Below are 17,553 nucleotides of genomic sequence, written 5' to 3'. Positions count from 1 at the left end.
GTAATCAAGTTCTTCCCCATCTCAAGATGATTTTTTAAAAAATACTTTTAGGGACGCCTGGGTGGCTCAGTCGGTTGGGCGTCTGCCTTCGGCTCAGGTCATGATCCCAGGTTCCTGGGATCGAGTCCCACATCGGGCTCCCTGCTTTGCGGGGAGCCTGCTTCTCCCTCTGCCTCTGCCTCTGCCTCTCTCTCTCTCTGTCTCTCATGAATAAATAAATAAAATCTTTAAAAAAAATGAAGTTAAAAAAATAAAATAAATAAAAAATACTTTTAAAGTTTTGTTAATTTTTACATTTAGTTTCTTAATTCATCTGGAATATTTTTCTCCCTCGTATAAGATAGGAGTTTAACATTATTTATTCCTAAATTTCAGCCCTTTTTGTGTAAAAAAATATGTTGTATAACCTTTTTTTCACTACAAAATGTCATCTTTATCATAAACTACATTCCCTATATACATGCTCCTAAATTCTGCATTTTGCTTCATCATTATATATTTTGACTCCTGAACCACCTTAACACTCTATTATAATATTTTGATACACAATAGGACAACTTTTTTCAATCTTTTCTCAAAAATGTCTTGGCTGTTTTTTGTGCATTTTCCTTCCCATGTGAACTTTCCTCAACAAACTTGTTGGGATTTAGTTGGGATTGAATTGAACTTATGGATTAATTGAAGAATTTTTTTTTTAAGTAGGCTCCATGCCAAACGTGGAGACCAACGCAGTGCTTGAACTCATGACCCTGAGATCAAGACCTGAGCTGAGATCAAGAGTCAGACTGAGCCACCCAGGCTCTCCTAACTGAATATTTGTTTATGTATTTATACTATTGGGTCTTAAAAATGAGGAAACATTTGTCTCTACATGTATTCAGTGGTTCTTCTAAGTCTTTCAATAAAGTTAACATTTTTTCTTCACACTATTCTTGCACATTTCTTGTTAGGTTTATTCATAATTATTTGATTGGCTTGTGTTGCCATCATAAATTGGATATTTTTTGCAACAAACTTCTAATTGGTTATTGCTAGCATATAACAGAGCTATTGATTCCCATACATTTTTGAGAGGGACAGTCATCTCCCCACTGGCCATGTCTGTCAGCATCAGTCTGGAACCAGGTCTGTTCAACTGTAACTCCCTGGATGTCCTTGATTGAGTCTCTTCCAATTCTGGCCTGTTTCCCCACGTGTAAAATGAGTGGGTTCAACTAGATTAACTAGATTACTGTTTTTCAAATGCAGGTTGAGAGCCAGTTGAGGATCATGAAATAAATGTAGTGGGTCAAGACCAGCATTTAAAAACTAATAATAAAACAGAGTAGAACCAAAAGTACCAGAATTCATCATACTAAGGGCAGTTACTATTTTTGTTAAACTGTTTCCTCACCAATATGTGTGTACATGCACATGTGTGTAGTGTGTGTGTGTGTGTACACTGGGTTATAATGTAAACAGTATTTCCTAGGTGAGTTGCAATTCAAGAAACTTGAGGGGCGGCTGGGTGGCTCAGTCAGTTAAGCATCTAACTCTTGGTTTTAGCTCAGATCATGATCTCAGGGTCGTGAGATCGAGCCCCACCTCGGGCTCTGTGCTCAGCAAGGAGTCTGCTTCAGACTTTCTCCCTCTGCCCCCCCCCAACCCATGCACACACACACTCTCTAAGATAAATTAAAAATCTTAAAAAAAAAAAAAAAAAAAAAGAAAGGAAAGAAAGAAAGAAGAAGAAAGAAAAAGAAAGAAAAGCTTGAGGGTCACTGCAGAGAGTAACCCCCAAGGGCCCATCCCTGCTCTGCAATCCAAGAATTTGGAATTTGTATCCATGGCATTGGGTTGCTTTTCCCGCCACCAGAACAAACTGGTCTGCAAGAAGCAAATAACAGGACAGACAAAGCAGCTACCATCTGCATAATTTATACACATCCCCCCTACACACACACACACACCCTACACACACACACACACCCCCACCCAAACCTCAGGGAGGAGCGACCTGATTCTGCCCCAACCCAGGAGATAAAAGGGTTAAGGTGCAGTCTCCCAACCTCCTCCCCCTCCCTAAGGGACCATTATTCTCTCTGGGGAAAGGCTGTGTCTCCCCCATGACAATCCTGTAGTCCCAACAGGTATTCTATCCTGAGCCAGTTCCCCACAGGGAAGGAATTTCTGTGCTAGAGAAACAAAGGAGCCCAGGTGAGAGGTAAGGAGCTTTAGGAAACCAAACTACCTACTGACTACCTACTGTCAACCTTGAAAATAAAGCAGCCAGTTACTTTACCAGCAAAATGGATTTATTCAGAAATGGCAGAGGAATTGCAATTCAGACATGAAAGCTACAGCAAAACCACCCACACGTCCGGAGAACAAAGGACAGGAACGTTATAGGGAAAAAAGGGAAGTTGGGGGGGGGGCGCGGGTGGCTTTGAACAAAAGTCCATTGGAGGAAAGTGAGAAACGTGATGAATTTCTCCTTGGCTGGGCTATTGTTGGGCAAGGAGAAAAATCTTCCTGCTTGCTGGGGTCGTAAAGTAGGCTTCTTCCTGTTGGAAAATGCAAGGTATGAGCTGGGATCTGCAATTGCCCTGGAGTTGGTAGGGGGTGAGCACTCCCCTTCTGGTCTCATGCCTCTATTTTAAATGAAGTTTCCTTTATTCAGTTCCACACCACTGTGAAAAATGTGTAAGTGGCTGGTTCAGTGGTAAATTAGAACAACTTTTCTAGAGGCAACCTGGCAACGTGTTATAAAATAAAATAGTAACTGTGCATCCCTTTTGCCCCAGCAATTCTGCTTCCATTTGTTTCTCCTGAGGAAATTGTGGGACAGGTGAGCAAAGATACACAAGCAAAACCAAACAAAATTTAGAAACAGAGTTTCTTAGAAACAGATTGGGGTGGGCGCCTGGGTGGCTCAGTTGGTTAAGCGACTGCCTTCGGCTCAGGTCATGATCCTGGAGTCCCTGGGATCGAGTCCCGCATCGGGCTCCCTGCTCTGCAGGGAGTCTGCTCCTCCCTCTGACCCTCCCCCCTCTCATGTGCTCTCTCTCTCATTCTCTCTCTCTCAAATAAATAAATAAAATCTTTAAAAAAAAAAAAAAAAGAAACAGATTGGGCAAATATGTTCATCCATATGATGGGAAAACGGTATCATTAAAGATAATAATGGTGATCTGTATTCCATATGGATGTGGGAAAATGTCCAGATTTATTATTTCATGGGAGAGAAAAAGCAGATTATACGTTAGAACAGCCAAACCCCATTTTTGTTTTTGCAAATCTGTGCGGTGTTTTTTTGTTTGTTTGTCTAGTTCTGTGGGGGAAGGAAGAGTTGGGGGGGGGGGTTTAAAAAAAAGAGGTCTGAAGCCTGGAAGGACTTAAACCAAAATGTTCAAAGAGGAAGGAGGAGATATGGTAGAAATTTTACTTCCATTTGATGCCCTCTACATTGTGTTTCACAAGTGCACATGTTACTTTCACGGATAAAACATAAAACATAATGAAACAAAATTATTCCTGTTTTGGCGGGGCGGGGTGGGGCGCGGGGGAACAGTAGTAACAACTTACTGGGAAGACAGTTCTCCCTGCTTTCGCAGATGGGAGCCAGCGCGCAGCGCGAGCCCCTCACCGGGGCCCCTCCCCGGCACCCCCCCACCTCCTGCCATCCCCGACTCCTCCCACCTCACTCCCCGAGCAAGGCCCACTCCCAGCAACCCCCTCACCGCCCGCCCGCTGTTCCCGGTCAGGGCGCCCCGCCCCTCACGTTCCGGACCCGCCCCAACGACGGTCAGTCAGTTGAGCGTCTTGACTCTTGATTTCAGCTCAGGCCATGATCTCAAGGTCATAAGACTGAGTCCCATGTTGGGCTCCACGCTGAGCATGGAGCCTGCTTAAGATTCTCTCTCTCCCTCTGCCCCTCCCGCCCCCTGCTCATGTGCACTTTCTTTCAGATAAACCGAAAAACTAGAAAAAATAGGCCAGGGGAGCAGACATACAAAACACGAGCCCTAATTCATTAGATTCAACAGACATAGAACTGCCAAATTGGTGTGTGTCTATTCTTAGTCCACATTTCCTTTGTATTTCTCTCATTACAGACAGGTAGTTTAACTTGCTTCAGTCCATGGAACACTCCTGATAGCCTGGCTCTAGCGATAAAATATGGGACTGCAGGTCAAGCATTAGCCTCACAAGGCTAAAAAAAGGCTGACTGCCTGTGACTTGAAGTCTCATGAGGATTCATAAAACCCTCTCCAGGCTTTACTCCAACACCCCTAACCCCCAAAAGTCCTTCTATGCTCTCCTGGAAATATTATCATATTCTATTACTGCTGGTCTGTCTTCATACTCAAAGCTAGGGAGCGTATCTTGTTCACCTTTATACCCACTGCCTGTGTCTGGCATAGCAGGTGCTCAAGTTTTGTTCAATAAACAAATCTGCAAATTAAGATTAGCAGAGCTCTGGTTAAAAAAAAAAAAAATTAGATTTTTGGTTTCTCAAATCTGGTCTCTTCACCTCACCAAAAAAATATGATATACTTTATACCCTGCACTAACATTATTTTACCTCTAAGCTTAAATTCAAGTATTCTCAAGTCACATCTTTACCCTTCCAGCTGTATTTCACAGAACATGTGCATAAAATGAACATGTCAACTTCCATTCCACAATCAGGTTTATACAAAGTGACACCTGCAAAGTAAAGAAAGGGTTTGCTAGAATCAGGTTCTACAGAAAAGCTTAGCATACTTGATTTTAATGGTACCAATTCTATAACTTTACAGACACTTGTTCCTATAAAACCTGATGCCTGTTCAGGCTGCCATAACAAAATACCATAGACTGAGTAGCTTATAACAGAAGTTTATTTCTCACAGTTCTAGAAGCTGTTAAGTCCAAGAGCAAGGCACTAGCCTGGCTGAGTGAGGGCCCTTCCCCAGGTTGCTTACTGCCAACCTCCGTGTCCTCACGAAGTAGAAAGGGGCATGCAAACTCTCTGGGGGCTCTTTTATAAAGACACTAATCCCATTCATGAGATTCTACCCTCACGACCTAGGCACCTTCCAAAGGCCGCACCACTCAACATCTTTGGGGGTTAGGATTTCAATATGAATTTGGGGGCCTGGGGGGGGGGGTGGGAGGACACAAACATTCAGACCATAGTATCTAACAAGTGCTACACATCTATCAATGGGGGGGGGGGGGGAGACAGATGGTGAGGTGTTAAGTGAGGTGGTCATTTGAAAATGCCCATAAATTTGCAACTTCTCACTTCAAGAGGTGGAGCTGAATTCCTCTTACCATCGAGCATGAGCTAGACTTAGTGACTCCCTTCTAACAGAATAAGGCAAAAACAACAGTATGTCACTTCCAAGGTCAGGTCATAAAAAGGCATGTGGCTGCCTCCTTGCCCTCTCTCGTATGGGTCACTCTGGGGAAGCCAGCTGCTATGTCATGAGGACCCTCAAGCTACCCTTGTAAAGGCCTACAAGGAGAGGAACAGAGGCCTCCAGGTAACGGGCATGTGAATGAGCTTGGAAGCCAGCTTCACTCACACCTTCAAATGGCTATAGCTACAGCCAGAATCGTGAGACACGCCAAGCCAGAACCACCAGCTAAGCTGCTCCCAAATTCCTAAGCCAGAAAACCATGACGTAACGGTTTGCTGCTTCAAGACACTAAGTTTTGGGATAATTTGTTAAATGAGCCTTCTGAGAGTTTACGTGGACACCATGCCTAGGAGAACAGGATAAGGCCAAGGAAAGCAGATGGGTATAAACCAAAGAGGAGATTGTGCCTTGCTCAAGAAGTGCTTAAACTGAGAGCTGAACAAGCAAGTGCTGTAACGTAAGTCTATTACCACAGGCATTCTATTAGCTCCTTCTACACATCTAGTATGAAAGGGTAAAAAGTCCAAAATTGTTAATAGCAACTTTATTGTTCCACTGGTGCAAAAAAAAAAAAAAAAAAAAAAATCGTAATTGTATGATGCATTTCCCCTTAAATTTACAATAATGAAGGTTATACATAAATTATATCGATCACAAATTTTCTATTTTATACTATTTAGAACAAAATTATTTTGATAAATATGCCCAGAGGACAACATAGGTTCTTAATGGATGATTGAGTCCAAATATGCAAAATATAGCTTTTGGTATTGACCATGGTGTTTTAAAATTCTCAAACATGCATTAATATATTCTAGTTTTAGGGAAAATATTACACATGGCCTTATCTTGCATTTAGGGAAAAGCCCAAGCTGAATTTCACATACAGTATCCCTTTCCTCTAAATTAATCTCAAACTGGACCAGAGAACAAAGAGACACACACTTTCAGGTTAGTACTCCCAAGTAATGAAGGAAATTACACAACCAACAAAACGGAATAAAGGAAGAAGAGCTTCATTATTAGCCAAGATAAGTGGTGGTTTGTTTTTGCTTTTTTTTTTTTTTTTTTTACAGACCAAATGAGTTTTAAATAGCAGATCAATCATGCTACCTGGGGTGATCAGACAGATTGAACACTTATGAAGTGAATAACTTTATTAAGGTCCTGAAGGTGAGTGTCCGGAGGTGCTGGGTAAAACACATCACAGGTAAGAACAGGAAACCTACCTCAGCATTTCTGAAAGGCACAATCTATGGAAGGGAAACCTAGTATAATAAAACCCTTACTGGATGTACATGTAAAAGATTATGGTGAGCCTGTTTCCTTTTTAAAGGATGAGACCTTCATAAATTGGCCCCTCAGATTCTGGTGATTCCCTCCTCAAACGCAAATGCTCCAGTGTGTTATGAAAATGTTTGTTAATCTGCTCTGTTTCTTCACTGGACTCAAGATTTGGGAGATCTTCTCGAATCTTTTGGATAAGCTGGTTCAAAACCTGAATTGTGACCTACAAAAGAACATGTACAGTACAGTTACATAATCAAACATGCATCATATATAAGATAATTCAATAAAAATGTTTTGAGGATCTTGTGTTACTCTCAAGAGTCACCACAGTAATTATAAAAAAAGAGAGATGAAAACATGATTCCTGGTTTGAGCAACAACTACTGGCAACTCACCAATAAATAAAACAAAACAAAAACAATAAGGGAAAAAAACCCAAAAAATAAAAAATAGAGCATCACGAACCAATAAAAGAAAAGCAAAATTTTATCTAACCTATAAATCTTGACCAACACTGTATTATTGCTAAAAGGATATTCCATTTAGGAATTATTCTAAACTTGTACCTGATGACCAATCAGCCTACTATATTTGTAAATTATTCTGTGTTTTTCAACAGTGACTGTTTTTATAAAATATTCATGAACAAAAGAGATGAGAATTTTCTTGCAGATAATGAGTTCTTCCCTTAGAGAGATGCATCTATAGACAGAAAAGGATACTAGGAATGAAAGAGACTAGTAGGTGCATTCTCCAAACTCTGACCCTTATAAACAAAAAAGAAAGTATCAAGATGATAAACTTCTATGCATCAAACCTCTGAAGAGCAGGAAGGGAAAATATTAGTTCACTAACAATATTTTATTATAGTTTACTTACCGCATCATTTTCCTTTTCATAAAAATAGATATATCTGTTCAGGATTTCTATAAAAAGTTGCACTTGTAAAGAGGGGTCCATGCACTGATTTGCTATTTTCAGAGCTTTCTTTAGGCACTCCATTACCCTCTTGCCTCCATGAAGCTAGAATAAAAGGGCGAGGGGATTGGGCGGTGGGGTGGGTGGGTGGAGTATTGAAGAGATTATTGAATTACAAATGTCCCACTTCACACAAGAAATAAACATAACCCTACAGTGGCTCTTAGGGCATACAACAAATTTAAATCTTTTTTTTTTTTTTTTTTAAGCAAACAGCTATACTTTACAAATATAATTTGTTTTATATGTTTATATGTAAAATGTTTTATATTTATTATGTATACTTTTTAAAGGCAGTGGTATAAACTTGCTGTATTACGATATCCTCAAAGTGGGGCTTCACCACAGGATGTAACTACACATTACACATTACTGTCCATTTCATTTCTTTTAATAAACAAAGCAATTTTCTTTCTCCAGTGTTTCTTTCTTCCTCCAAACGTTTCACCTCTAGTACACGAGGGCCATGGCAGCTATTCCCTGCTAACGATCCCCTTTCCTATAACATGGTCGGGAATGACTTCCCTCCTTACCTCCTCCCCATTTTTGTCTGTGTTTCTGCCAGACCAGAAGAGATGTGCACAGGTGCTCACAGCTCGGCCCTGATCGGGTTTCTTCAGAAGTTTGGATGCAGCAAGTGCACATTGAGTCCTCAGAGGTTCATGATTCTCTTCACTGAAGCACTTCATCCTCTCAAAAGTACCAATGATCAAGGTGATGGCAGCCAGCTGTGCTTTGGAATCACTGATTTCATCTTCATACAAAGAAAATGCCTGGTGAACAAGAAGCAGAAGAGACCTTTTCTACCATCTATTGGAGCATTTTCTAAAGTCCTTCCCAGCAAAACCCCTATCTTGTGAGATGCTCCATAGTCCCCCTTCAGATCACAACATGCTGACCCCTACCTTGGAGAGCCAAAAGACACAGCTGATACAGGAAAGATATTGACAACTTGCAACAAGGAAGCTTGTTTTATCGTTTGTTTAACCCACAGTTCTCAAACTGAATTAATAAAGGAACTTTTCGCTCCATGAAACACTTAGACCAAGACCCACCTGGAAATCTTAAATCTCATTATAGCACCTAGTAACTGATCCATCTTCCTGCTCCAAACCAATCAATGTGACTACAGTATTAAGAAGGAGTTCCAAGATGGTAGGAAAGGGGTAGTCACAAATTCAGTGAAGAGAAAAATCCATGTGCACCACCACCGTAACTACAACAGGTGACTGCACAGAGCAAAACTGATTAAACACAGAAAGGAGAAACGACCATCACCTGGGACATAAATTCGTATGCTACTGTTTCATGATTTTCAAAACCAATTTCTCCAGCAGCTAGAGCCCCTTGAAGAAAAAGTCTTAAGGGTAATTCTGCCAGCTCTGCTTTGATCAAAGCACTGATAGTCTGGTGAGCAAATGAAAAAATCTTCTGGCATTTCTTTTCCCATTTGTCATCCTAAAAGAGAAAAAATAGTTTAAATTACCTTACTTTCAAGATTAACTTGCTCAAGAATATTCATTTTATATGAAACTTCTATAGAACAAACAGGGAAAGCAGGAAAGCTGAGCTCAAGGTTCTCCTGTTATCGTCCTCCTTCTCCGTCTCATTTATGAAGCACACAAGTGAATCAGGCACAGTATCTTCTCAAAACATCCTTTTGTGGTTACTGGCTTTGTAATTTTTGTATATTTGGCATTTTGTTTTTTCTCATCAGAAAATCAACACACACCCCAACTGGACAGAAGTAGGAAAATAAATGAATTTTAAAACCTGAAATCATCCCTAAATCTACCACCCAGCAATAATCACTAATAACATTCTGATGTTAACACCTTCTTTTTTCCTATGCAAACGCGATGTAACTGGGATCTCTAGTCTGGTTTTGTTTTCTACTTTATAGTAACTCACCAGAAGAGTTAAAATGGGTTCATGCTGCATATTACTTGCATCAGACTTCTTTTCCTTCACTTATTTTGTCATAACAATTTTCCTCATGATACTAAGCTACTGGAAATCACTTTAATGACTAGAAAATATTCCACACACTGGATGTAGCATAATTTACTTCACTATTTCCTTTTGGACATAATCTGCAATGCCACAATGAATGCTAATGCTCTATACACACGAAGTTTTACTGAATCCCTCATTATTTCCTCAGTATAAATCCTCAGAAGTGGACTTATTAGTTCTTTTAAGGCCCTACTTACATACTGCCAGTTTTTTAGAAAGACTGTAGTATTTTACATGCCCATCATTACTAGATGAGAATGAATTCTCATTACACCACTGCCATCGCAAACCTTTTTCTTTTCTCTTTACCAGTTTGATTTCTAAAACAGAAGTTCACTGTTGTAATTACTAGTGAGGTTAAGTATTTTATCCATGTTTGACCATCCAAATTTCTTATTAAAGCAATCAGTTCTTTACATTTTTAAAAGACGGTAATCGTCATAGACTTGCTACAAGGATTAAATGCAATAATCCAAGTATATAGATAGTCTTTGGCATACTATATGCCACATAGTGAATGCTAGTTGCTATTTCCATTGTTACATTCACCAAAATCTATACATAGAATGCTGGAAAAGTGACTAAAAGAGCAGGTGTCATAATAAAAACTGGCCAAAAGCTGCTATGTCAGGCTGGCAGGTATACTGAATAAATCTTGTTTCTCCACTACTGGAAAAGTAAGTTCACTGAGGTTTATTTGTTAACACTAACCTGACTGTCCAACTTTCAGGTACATCAGATTGAAGTATTTTCTATAAAACTATTAAAGATTTAAGCCATGATTCTGCTTAAGGAATAAGTGCATAAAAAATATACACAATTCATAAAATTATTCGTTTTCAGGCTTTTAGAGAGAGGTTATAATGCAATGCTAGGCCCCTTCATGAGGCAAAACTACCTTGAATTAGATCTCACCTGTTATGTACTTGTAACCTCTACATGAAATTACTGTATCACTTTAGAATTGGTAAAGACTCTAAGAAAGTAAAATCATTCTTAAACTAAAGCACTCTGAGCCAATTTTGTCATAAACTTATCAATGTCTCACAAGTAATCTTTATTTTTTTTTAAGACTTTTTAAAAATTTATTCATTTGAGACACAGAAAGAAAGAGTACACGTATGATCAGGGGAGAGGGAGAGGGAGAAGCAGACTCCCCGCTCCACACCCCCTCCCCGACGTAGGGCTCGATTCCAGGACCCGAGATCATGACCTGAGCCGAAGGCCCAACCATCTGAGCCATCCAGGTGCCCTTCAAGTAATCTTTAAATACAGGAAAACTTTTGGCATAAATCAACTGTTTTAATCTTTCATTTCTAAGTGTTTTTATGTGATCCCTTAGCTAGTACATGCAATACCATTGTCTATTTTTGTATATGTTTGAAATTTTCTATAATAAAGAACACACACACAAGAGAAGGAAAAAAGTAGTGACATACTTAAAAGTAAACCCACCACTTTAGAATTCTCTTTGTAGCGGAATGCCAGCTGGTAAGCTGCAAACACCAAGGGCGGCAGTGTGAAGCGAATCCGCTGATTTCCACCAGCTCCAAAATGTTTTCGTGCTGTGTTTAAAATCTGACAAAAAAAAAAAATCCCCCCAAAACATTAATCTTTCCTGCACTATGATTAATCATTTATAAAATTAAATGAGGGCTCTAATCATTGTCATTGCTACCATTTTTGACTACATCTGATGTACCAGGCTTTATAGTAGATGCTTTACATTATCTCACGGAGTCAATATAATCGACATCACAACCAAGACAGAGAGCAACCCCATTTCAAAAATGAAGGCTGAGGTTCAAAGAGGCTGCATAATGTGCCCAAGGTAACACAACTAGTCAGGGTCAGAGACAGATATTAACATATTTTCACACACACATGTACAAAGTCTGCTATGCTGATAAAGATTGCAGGCTCTGAAGACAGACTTATATTTAAAAGTAGATTCTAACACCTATTACCTGAGTGACCCTGAGCAAATTATTTACCTTCTCTTAGCTATAAAAGTTTCATCTGAAAAATGCAGTGGTGGTGTTTGTTCTTGTTGGGAAGATCAAGTAGTACGTGTGAAGAGTTACCAGTACCTGACACAAGGCAAGGGTGCAAGGCCTCAGAAAATGCTGGCTATTACTAGGATGCAAAGCAGCTATGTGCGTATTGCTGGTATGTCTTACCTCCCGATTCAGGAAAAAAAGACCATTAAAGTAAAAGGAAATGGCAATATACTTTAAAAGAGCCACTCTGAAATAAACGTCAGGTTGTTTAAGAAAAACCACAAGAATTCATGAAATACTTTTTAATATGTGTGACACAATGTGTGACATATTCAGGTTTTGTGAATTTCTCTGATATAATAGACAGATAAGAGAATGCATTCCCCCTTGGGGAAATCAGAGCTAATGATTCTCCCTTAAAGGTCTCTCGATGCATAGATATAATCAACTGGCTACATGTGGAAGGCATACTTCCTACTAATACATTAGGAATGCAACAAAAAAAGAAAACACATGTAGGCATGTGTGTTATGTGAGACACAGAAACGTAAGGGAATCAGTTAAAATATCTGAACAATCAGCCAGTCACTGTGTACAGATCACACACAGTGCACCAAGTGTGACACCAGAGTGCCCAGAATGTTTATCAGTAAGGCAAGGCAAGGACTATCACACTGCCAACAGAAGTCAGCTTCTTTTTCACCCTGCTTATGAAGGAGTACAAGAGTGTCAACTATAACAAAGGAAGTCACCAGAAGGAGAAAGTCAGGACTCAACCTCAAATAAAAATGTTCCTCATTATATCAGTCTAACAGCCTATGAATCCAACAACAGTTAAACTACACTTTGCCCAAAGAATAATTAGACTGCCATCTGTGCTACCTTTCATTAAAATAAATCATCCAGATCAGTCACCAACATTCCTACTCAGGCAACATGTTATTCATTTCACAAAGATTTATTGAGATTAATGATAAAGAAAGGGAAAACCTTAACTGATTGTTCTTTGCCATGAAAAAGGGGTTAAAAAAAGACAATTTGAATTTTAAAGTCTTTTCACATATTTTCAATGTGACAAACACATACAACTTATATTTTCAAACCTTGGAAACATAAATACAACTGAAGATAAGGATTGTTGCTTATACTTTAAATTTTATTATGATAAACAACTGGACAATTCTAAAAGCAGCAGCATAGTTCAAAAAGAAAATGAACATGGAATGAGTACTGAACACCCAATAAAGGAATACAGGTTTTCTGCAATTCTTAAGAAGTCTTCAAAGAAACTAGAGCAACCAACTTGTTTCCCATAAGCTCACAATTATGCTTTTCTATATAAAGTGAAAGTCCATGAATGTCACTTATCTCTTATTCAGTTGCAATTTTTTCAAAACCTTCTAAGACCACAGCTGCATCAGACCATTTGAGGCACATCTACATGGGATTTCACTAGGAGCTATGAAGGTGTATGATAACTGAGTTAACTCATACCAAGTACTGCTGGTCAGGGTCCTCAGACCGCAGAAGATGAATGAACCTGCCCACAAGGCTCTGCTCATCAGCAAAGTCTTCAGGATCAGGGTCTTCTATGGGCTGATCCGGCTGATCCTGAATCAGCGTGGATACCAAATTCATTATGGAATCCACCTGTAACATGAGAGATGCAGAAACCCACTGAAGTGAAACCATCAGCATATAAAGTCACTGTCAAAAGTGTTTCCAGCTGTGTAAAGTTACCAAACAGTATTAATAACATAATTCCTTTTATTTTAAGAAAGTTTATGTATGCTGATACACATATAGATAAGAGTCTGGAAAGAGATGCACCAAAAATTAATTAATAGTAGTTATTCTCTTTCCGGTGGGATTATAGTTCTATAATTTCTTCTTTATAAACCTCTAATTTCTAATTTAGAGTAATGATGAGTAAGCTCATTGTAACCTTTTTTTAGTATTAAATTACCCTCTTCTCCCATTTCATGTGTGAGTCTCAAGATCTAAAATCATTACTATGTTGTCTCTGTTTTCCTAATATATATAGCATGTTGGTATGCTCTTACCTGGTCTTGAGAAACAATTTCTGTGTTATAATCCAGAACATTACTAAGCACGTAACAACTCATGCTCTTTCTGGACTCATAGTCAAAGTACTCAAAAAGTGGGTGAAAATGTTTTAATTTCAAGACTGTTAAAATGTTGTTGTAAGTGTCAACAGGTATCTTCAAAAGTCTGGTGAGCTCCTTTGAAACTGCACTACTGGTAGCAATACTACAAAAAGAAAAACAACAGCCCTTTAATGAGTAAAATTAACTTTCTACATATACAAATACACTAATTGCATAAAAACTTGAAAATTTTCATTTGTACATTAAAGGAAATAGGTCAGGTGGATTACACCATCTCAACATACTCCGATAACCTCTTTCTGAGAAGATAAAGATGCCTATTTAAATACAAACATGTACTCATCTCTTAATGTTCTATTAATACAAAATAAGATGTAACAACATCGAAAAGGTTGTACAGCTGGAGGTAAAATGACTGTCTAGCATTTGACATTTTCAGGAAAGTATTTTAAGTGGTAGTTAAGTTCCTGGACAGCCAATAAATACTGTATATTCATGATGAAAATAAGTAGGGAGAAAAAAAATCTATGCAAAGCCAGCAACTCCACAAAATAGAAAAAAAACCTGCTTCTTCTCCATCAGATGTTGGTGATCAAGGAAAAGCAGGCTGAATTTAAGGTAGCCTATAGGAGCATTCTGTGGAGATGAGGCATACCTGGGGTATTTATAAGACCTATACCGGTTGGGATTTCTAATTCTTTGTCTGATTTTACTTTAAAACTTACTTGGTGGGGGAAGATACAGATACATAATTTAATTTTCTCTCAAATCTGGAATTTTTCAGTTCACAAAAGTGGAAGTAACCAAAAGAAGGGGCGATGGTGAATAAAAAGAGGTAAAGGAAAATAAGAAATCTTCCTGATGCGGCTAAACCACAAGAAGGGAGAGGAAAAAGAAAAAGATTATATGAGGTAAAATTATGAATAATAAGGGTAAGGGGAGAGGGGCTGGCTTGACCCCATGTTCAGATGCGGTGCAGGACAGGACAGTAAGGGGACTGCCGGGGAAAAGGTAAAGGGATCAGAATTGCACACAGTGGCCACTAGAGGATGCCACAGACTAGGACAGCAGAGTTGAGGCTCCCAGCTAGGCAACAAAATACTTTGATGGTATCAAAATCAAAGCTCAAAACAGAAAAATATTTTAAACAATTTAATTTCCACGCCTTAAATATACATATGCGCCTAACTTTTTACAACTTATTCATCTCTAGGAAACCACTTCCTACGGCAACACTGCTTAATATAAACACAGCTGACCCACAAACATGGATGTGAATTGTGCAGGCTGACTTACACATGGATGTTTTTCTATAAATTACAGTACAATAAAATGTATTTTCTCTTCCTGTAATTTTTTAAATAACATTTTTCTCTAGCTTACTTAATTGTAAGAATACAGTATATACTATGTAGAATGTATAAAATATGTGTTAATTAACTGTTTTGTGTTACCGGTAAGGCTTCTGGTCAACAGTAGGCTATCAGTAGTTAAGTTTCAGGGAATTAAAAGTTATAAGCAGTTTCTCAATTGCATGGAAGGTCAGTGCCCCAACCCCTGTAACATTGTTCCAAGGTCAACTCTTAATTTCCTTACCAGTATGAAAACTCATTCATATATCAAAGGGGTTTGAAATGGAGAGACTCTGGTCCACAAAGACTACTTATAGTCCATGAGTGCCACGACTTGATCAATGTACACAACCAAGAAATTGGATGCTACTTTCTGCGCTGATTAACACCAAGCATATCAATCTAACAAATGCTTAAGACAAATGCTAACATTTCAAAAAGCAATTAAGAAAAACAAATCTAGGATTAAAAAGAGTGCTTTATGAGGGTTTTTATAAAAATGTAACTTTGACTTACTGTTCAAGGTTGAGCTTATTAAATATTTCCACTGTAGTTTCTAGAACTTTGTCAACATAGTCCACACGATCAGGGTAACACTTCATAGCGAGATTAATGAGAGAGACTTGTAAAGATACAACGTCCTCTGAAGGCATATCTTGTCTAGACTGAAATGTTGAGAAAACCACAGAATTTATTTTTAACAATCACAAAAGGATCTACCAGCTGAGAAGTTTCAAAGTTCTGAGAACTTAGGAGAAAAGCCATACAAACCTGTATTACTGTAGCCACCTGCTGTGAAAATATGTCAAAAAGTTTAATATCTGCTGGGATTCCAGGTCCATCTTCACGGTGAGCAAATAAAGCTAATCTGGAAAATAAAATAATCTTTATTTTAACAAATACAGGAATTTTTAGGTAGTGGGATCATGGATGACTTTTTTTTTTTTTTAAAGATTTCATTATTTGACATAGAGAGAGAGACAGAGTGAGCACAAGCAGGGGGAGTGGCAGGCAGAGGCAGAGGGAGAAGCAAGCTCCCAACAGAGAAGGGGGAGCCCGATGTGGGACTTGATCCCAGGACTCTGGGATCATGACCTGAGCCGAAGGCAGTCGCTTAACCAACTGAGCCACCTAGGCGCCCAAGCCCTTGGATGACATTTTATTCTTTATACTTTTCTGTATTTTCTAGAAGGTATTTCTCCTAGAACATTAAAAAAGATTTTAAAAAAGGACATGGACTGGAGCCGATCATGCCCTCAATTCATTTTTTGAATTAAGGTTTTAATTCCATTACAGTTGACAGTGTTGTTAGTTTCAGGTGTACAATATAGTAATTCAACACTTCCACACATCACCCAGTGCTCATCATGACAAGTGCACTCCTTAATCCCCATCACCTATTTCCCCCATTCCCCCACCTACCTCCCCTCTGGAAACCATCAGTTTGTTCTCTAGAGTTAAGAGTCTGTTCCTTGGTTTGTCTTTTTTTTCCCCTTTGTTCATTTGTTTCTTAAATTCCACATGAGTGAAATCATATGGTATTTGTCTTTCTCTGACTTATTTAGCTCAGCATAATACTCTCTAGCTCCATCCATGTCATTGCAAATAGCAAGATTTCATTCTTTTTATGGCTGAATAACATTCCATTATTTATATACCACATCTTCTTCGTCCACTCATCTATCCATAGACACCTGGGCTGCTTCCATAATTTGGCTATTGTAGGTAATGCTGCTATAAACATAAGGTTGCATGTATCCCTTTGAATTAATGTTTTTGTATTTTTTGGGTAGATATCCAGTAGCCTGATTGCTGGATCAGAGGATATAGTTCCATTTTTAAGTTTTTGAGGAACCTCTACAATGTTTTCCACAGCGGCTATACCAGTCTGCATTCTCACCAACAATGTAAGAGGGTTCCTTTTTCTTCACATCCTCGGCAACACTTGTTTTTTTGTGTGTGATTTCCATTTTAGCAGTTCTGACAGGTGTGAGGCGATAACTCATTGCAGTTTTGAGTTGCATTTCCCCTGATGATGAGTGATGTTGAGCATCTTTTCATGTGTCTGTTGGCCACTGGATGTCTTCTTTGGAGAAGTGTCTATTCATGTTTTCTCCTCATTTTTAAATTGGATTATTTGGTTTTTGGATGTTGAGTTTTATCAGTTCTTTATATATTTTGGATACTAACCATTTATCAGATATGTCATTTGTAAATATATTCTCTCATTCAGTAGTTTGCCTCTTAGTTTTGTTGACTGCTTCCTTCACTGTGCAAAAACTTTTTATTACAATGTAGTCCCAAAAGTTTATTTTTGCTTTTATTTCCCTTGCCTCAGGAGACATATCTAAGAAAATGTAGCTATGGCCAATGTCAGAGAAATTACTGCCTGTGTTCTCTT

At 38.7% G+C, this 17,553-nt stretch overlaps 1 protein-coding gene across 2 annotated transcripts in view; it reads right to left on the bottom strand.

The window, feature by feature from the left end:
- Positions 1-2,276: 2,276 nt before the first annotated feature.
- The window catches only part of VPS35 (VPS35 retromer complex component), a 31,566-nt gene continuing 16,289 nt past the window's right edge, over positions 2,277-17,553 (bottom strand). The window contains exons 9-17 of one of the 2 annotated variants that reach the window (XM_036088257.2): positions 15,924-16,020; positions 15,669-15,817; positions 13,735-13,942; positions 13,166-13,321; positions 11,127-11,249; positions 8,934-9,113; positions 8,189-8,428; positions 7,557-7,700; positions 2,277-2,543 (exon numbers count right to left, since the gene is read on the bottom strand). In XM_036088257.2, coding sequence (XP_035944150.1) covers positions 2,484-2,543; positions 7,557-7,700; positions 8,189-8,428; positions 8,934-9,113; positions 11,127-11,249; positions 13,166-13,321; positions 13,735-13,942; positions 15,669-15,817; positions 15,924-16,020 — 1,357 coding nt within the window. In that variant the 3' untranslated portion in view covers positions 2,277-2,483. Of the gene's footprint in view, positions 2,544-6,429; positions 6,898-7,556; positions 7,701-8,188; positions 8,429-8,933; positions 9,114-11,126; positions 11,250-13,165; positions 13,322-13,734; positions 13,943-15,668; positions 15,818-15,923; positions 16,021-17,553 lie in introns of those variants that run through there. The other variant, XM_036088256.2, reaches the window with a different exon arrangement.

Source organism: Halichoerus grypus, chromosome 15 (assembly GCF_964656455.1).
Source record: "Halichoerus grypus chromosome 15, mHalGry1.hap1.1, whole genome shotgun sequence".
Classification (NCBI taxonomy): domain Eukaryota; kingdom Metazoa; phylum Chordata; class Mammalia; order Carnivora; family Phocidae; genus Halichoerus; species Halichoerus grypus.
The sequence above is the reverse complement of the archived record's forward strand: the minus strand, read 5'-3'. Positions and strand labels throughout refer to the sequence as shown.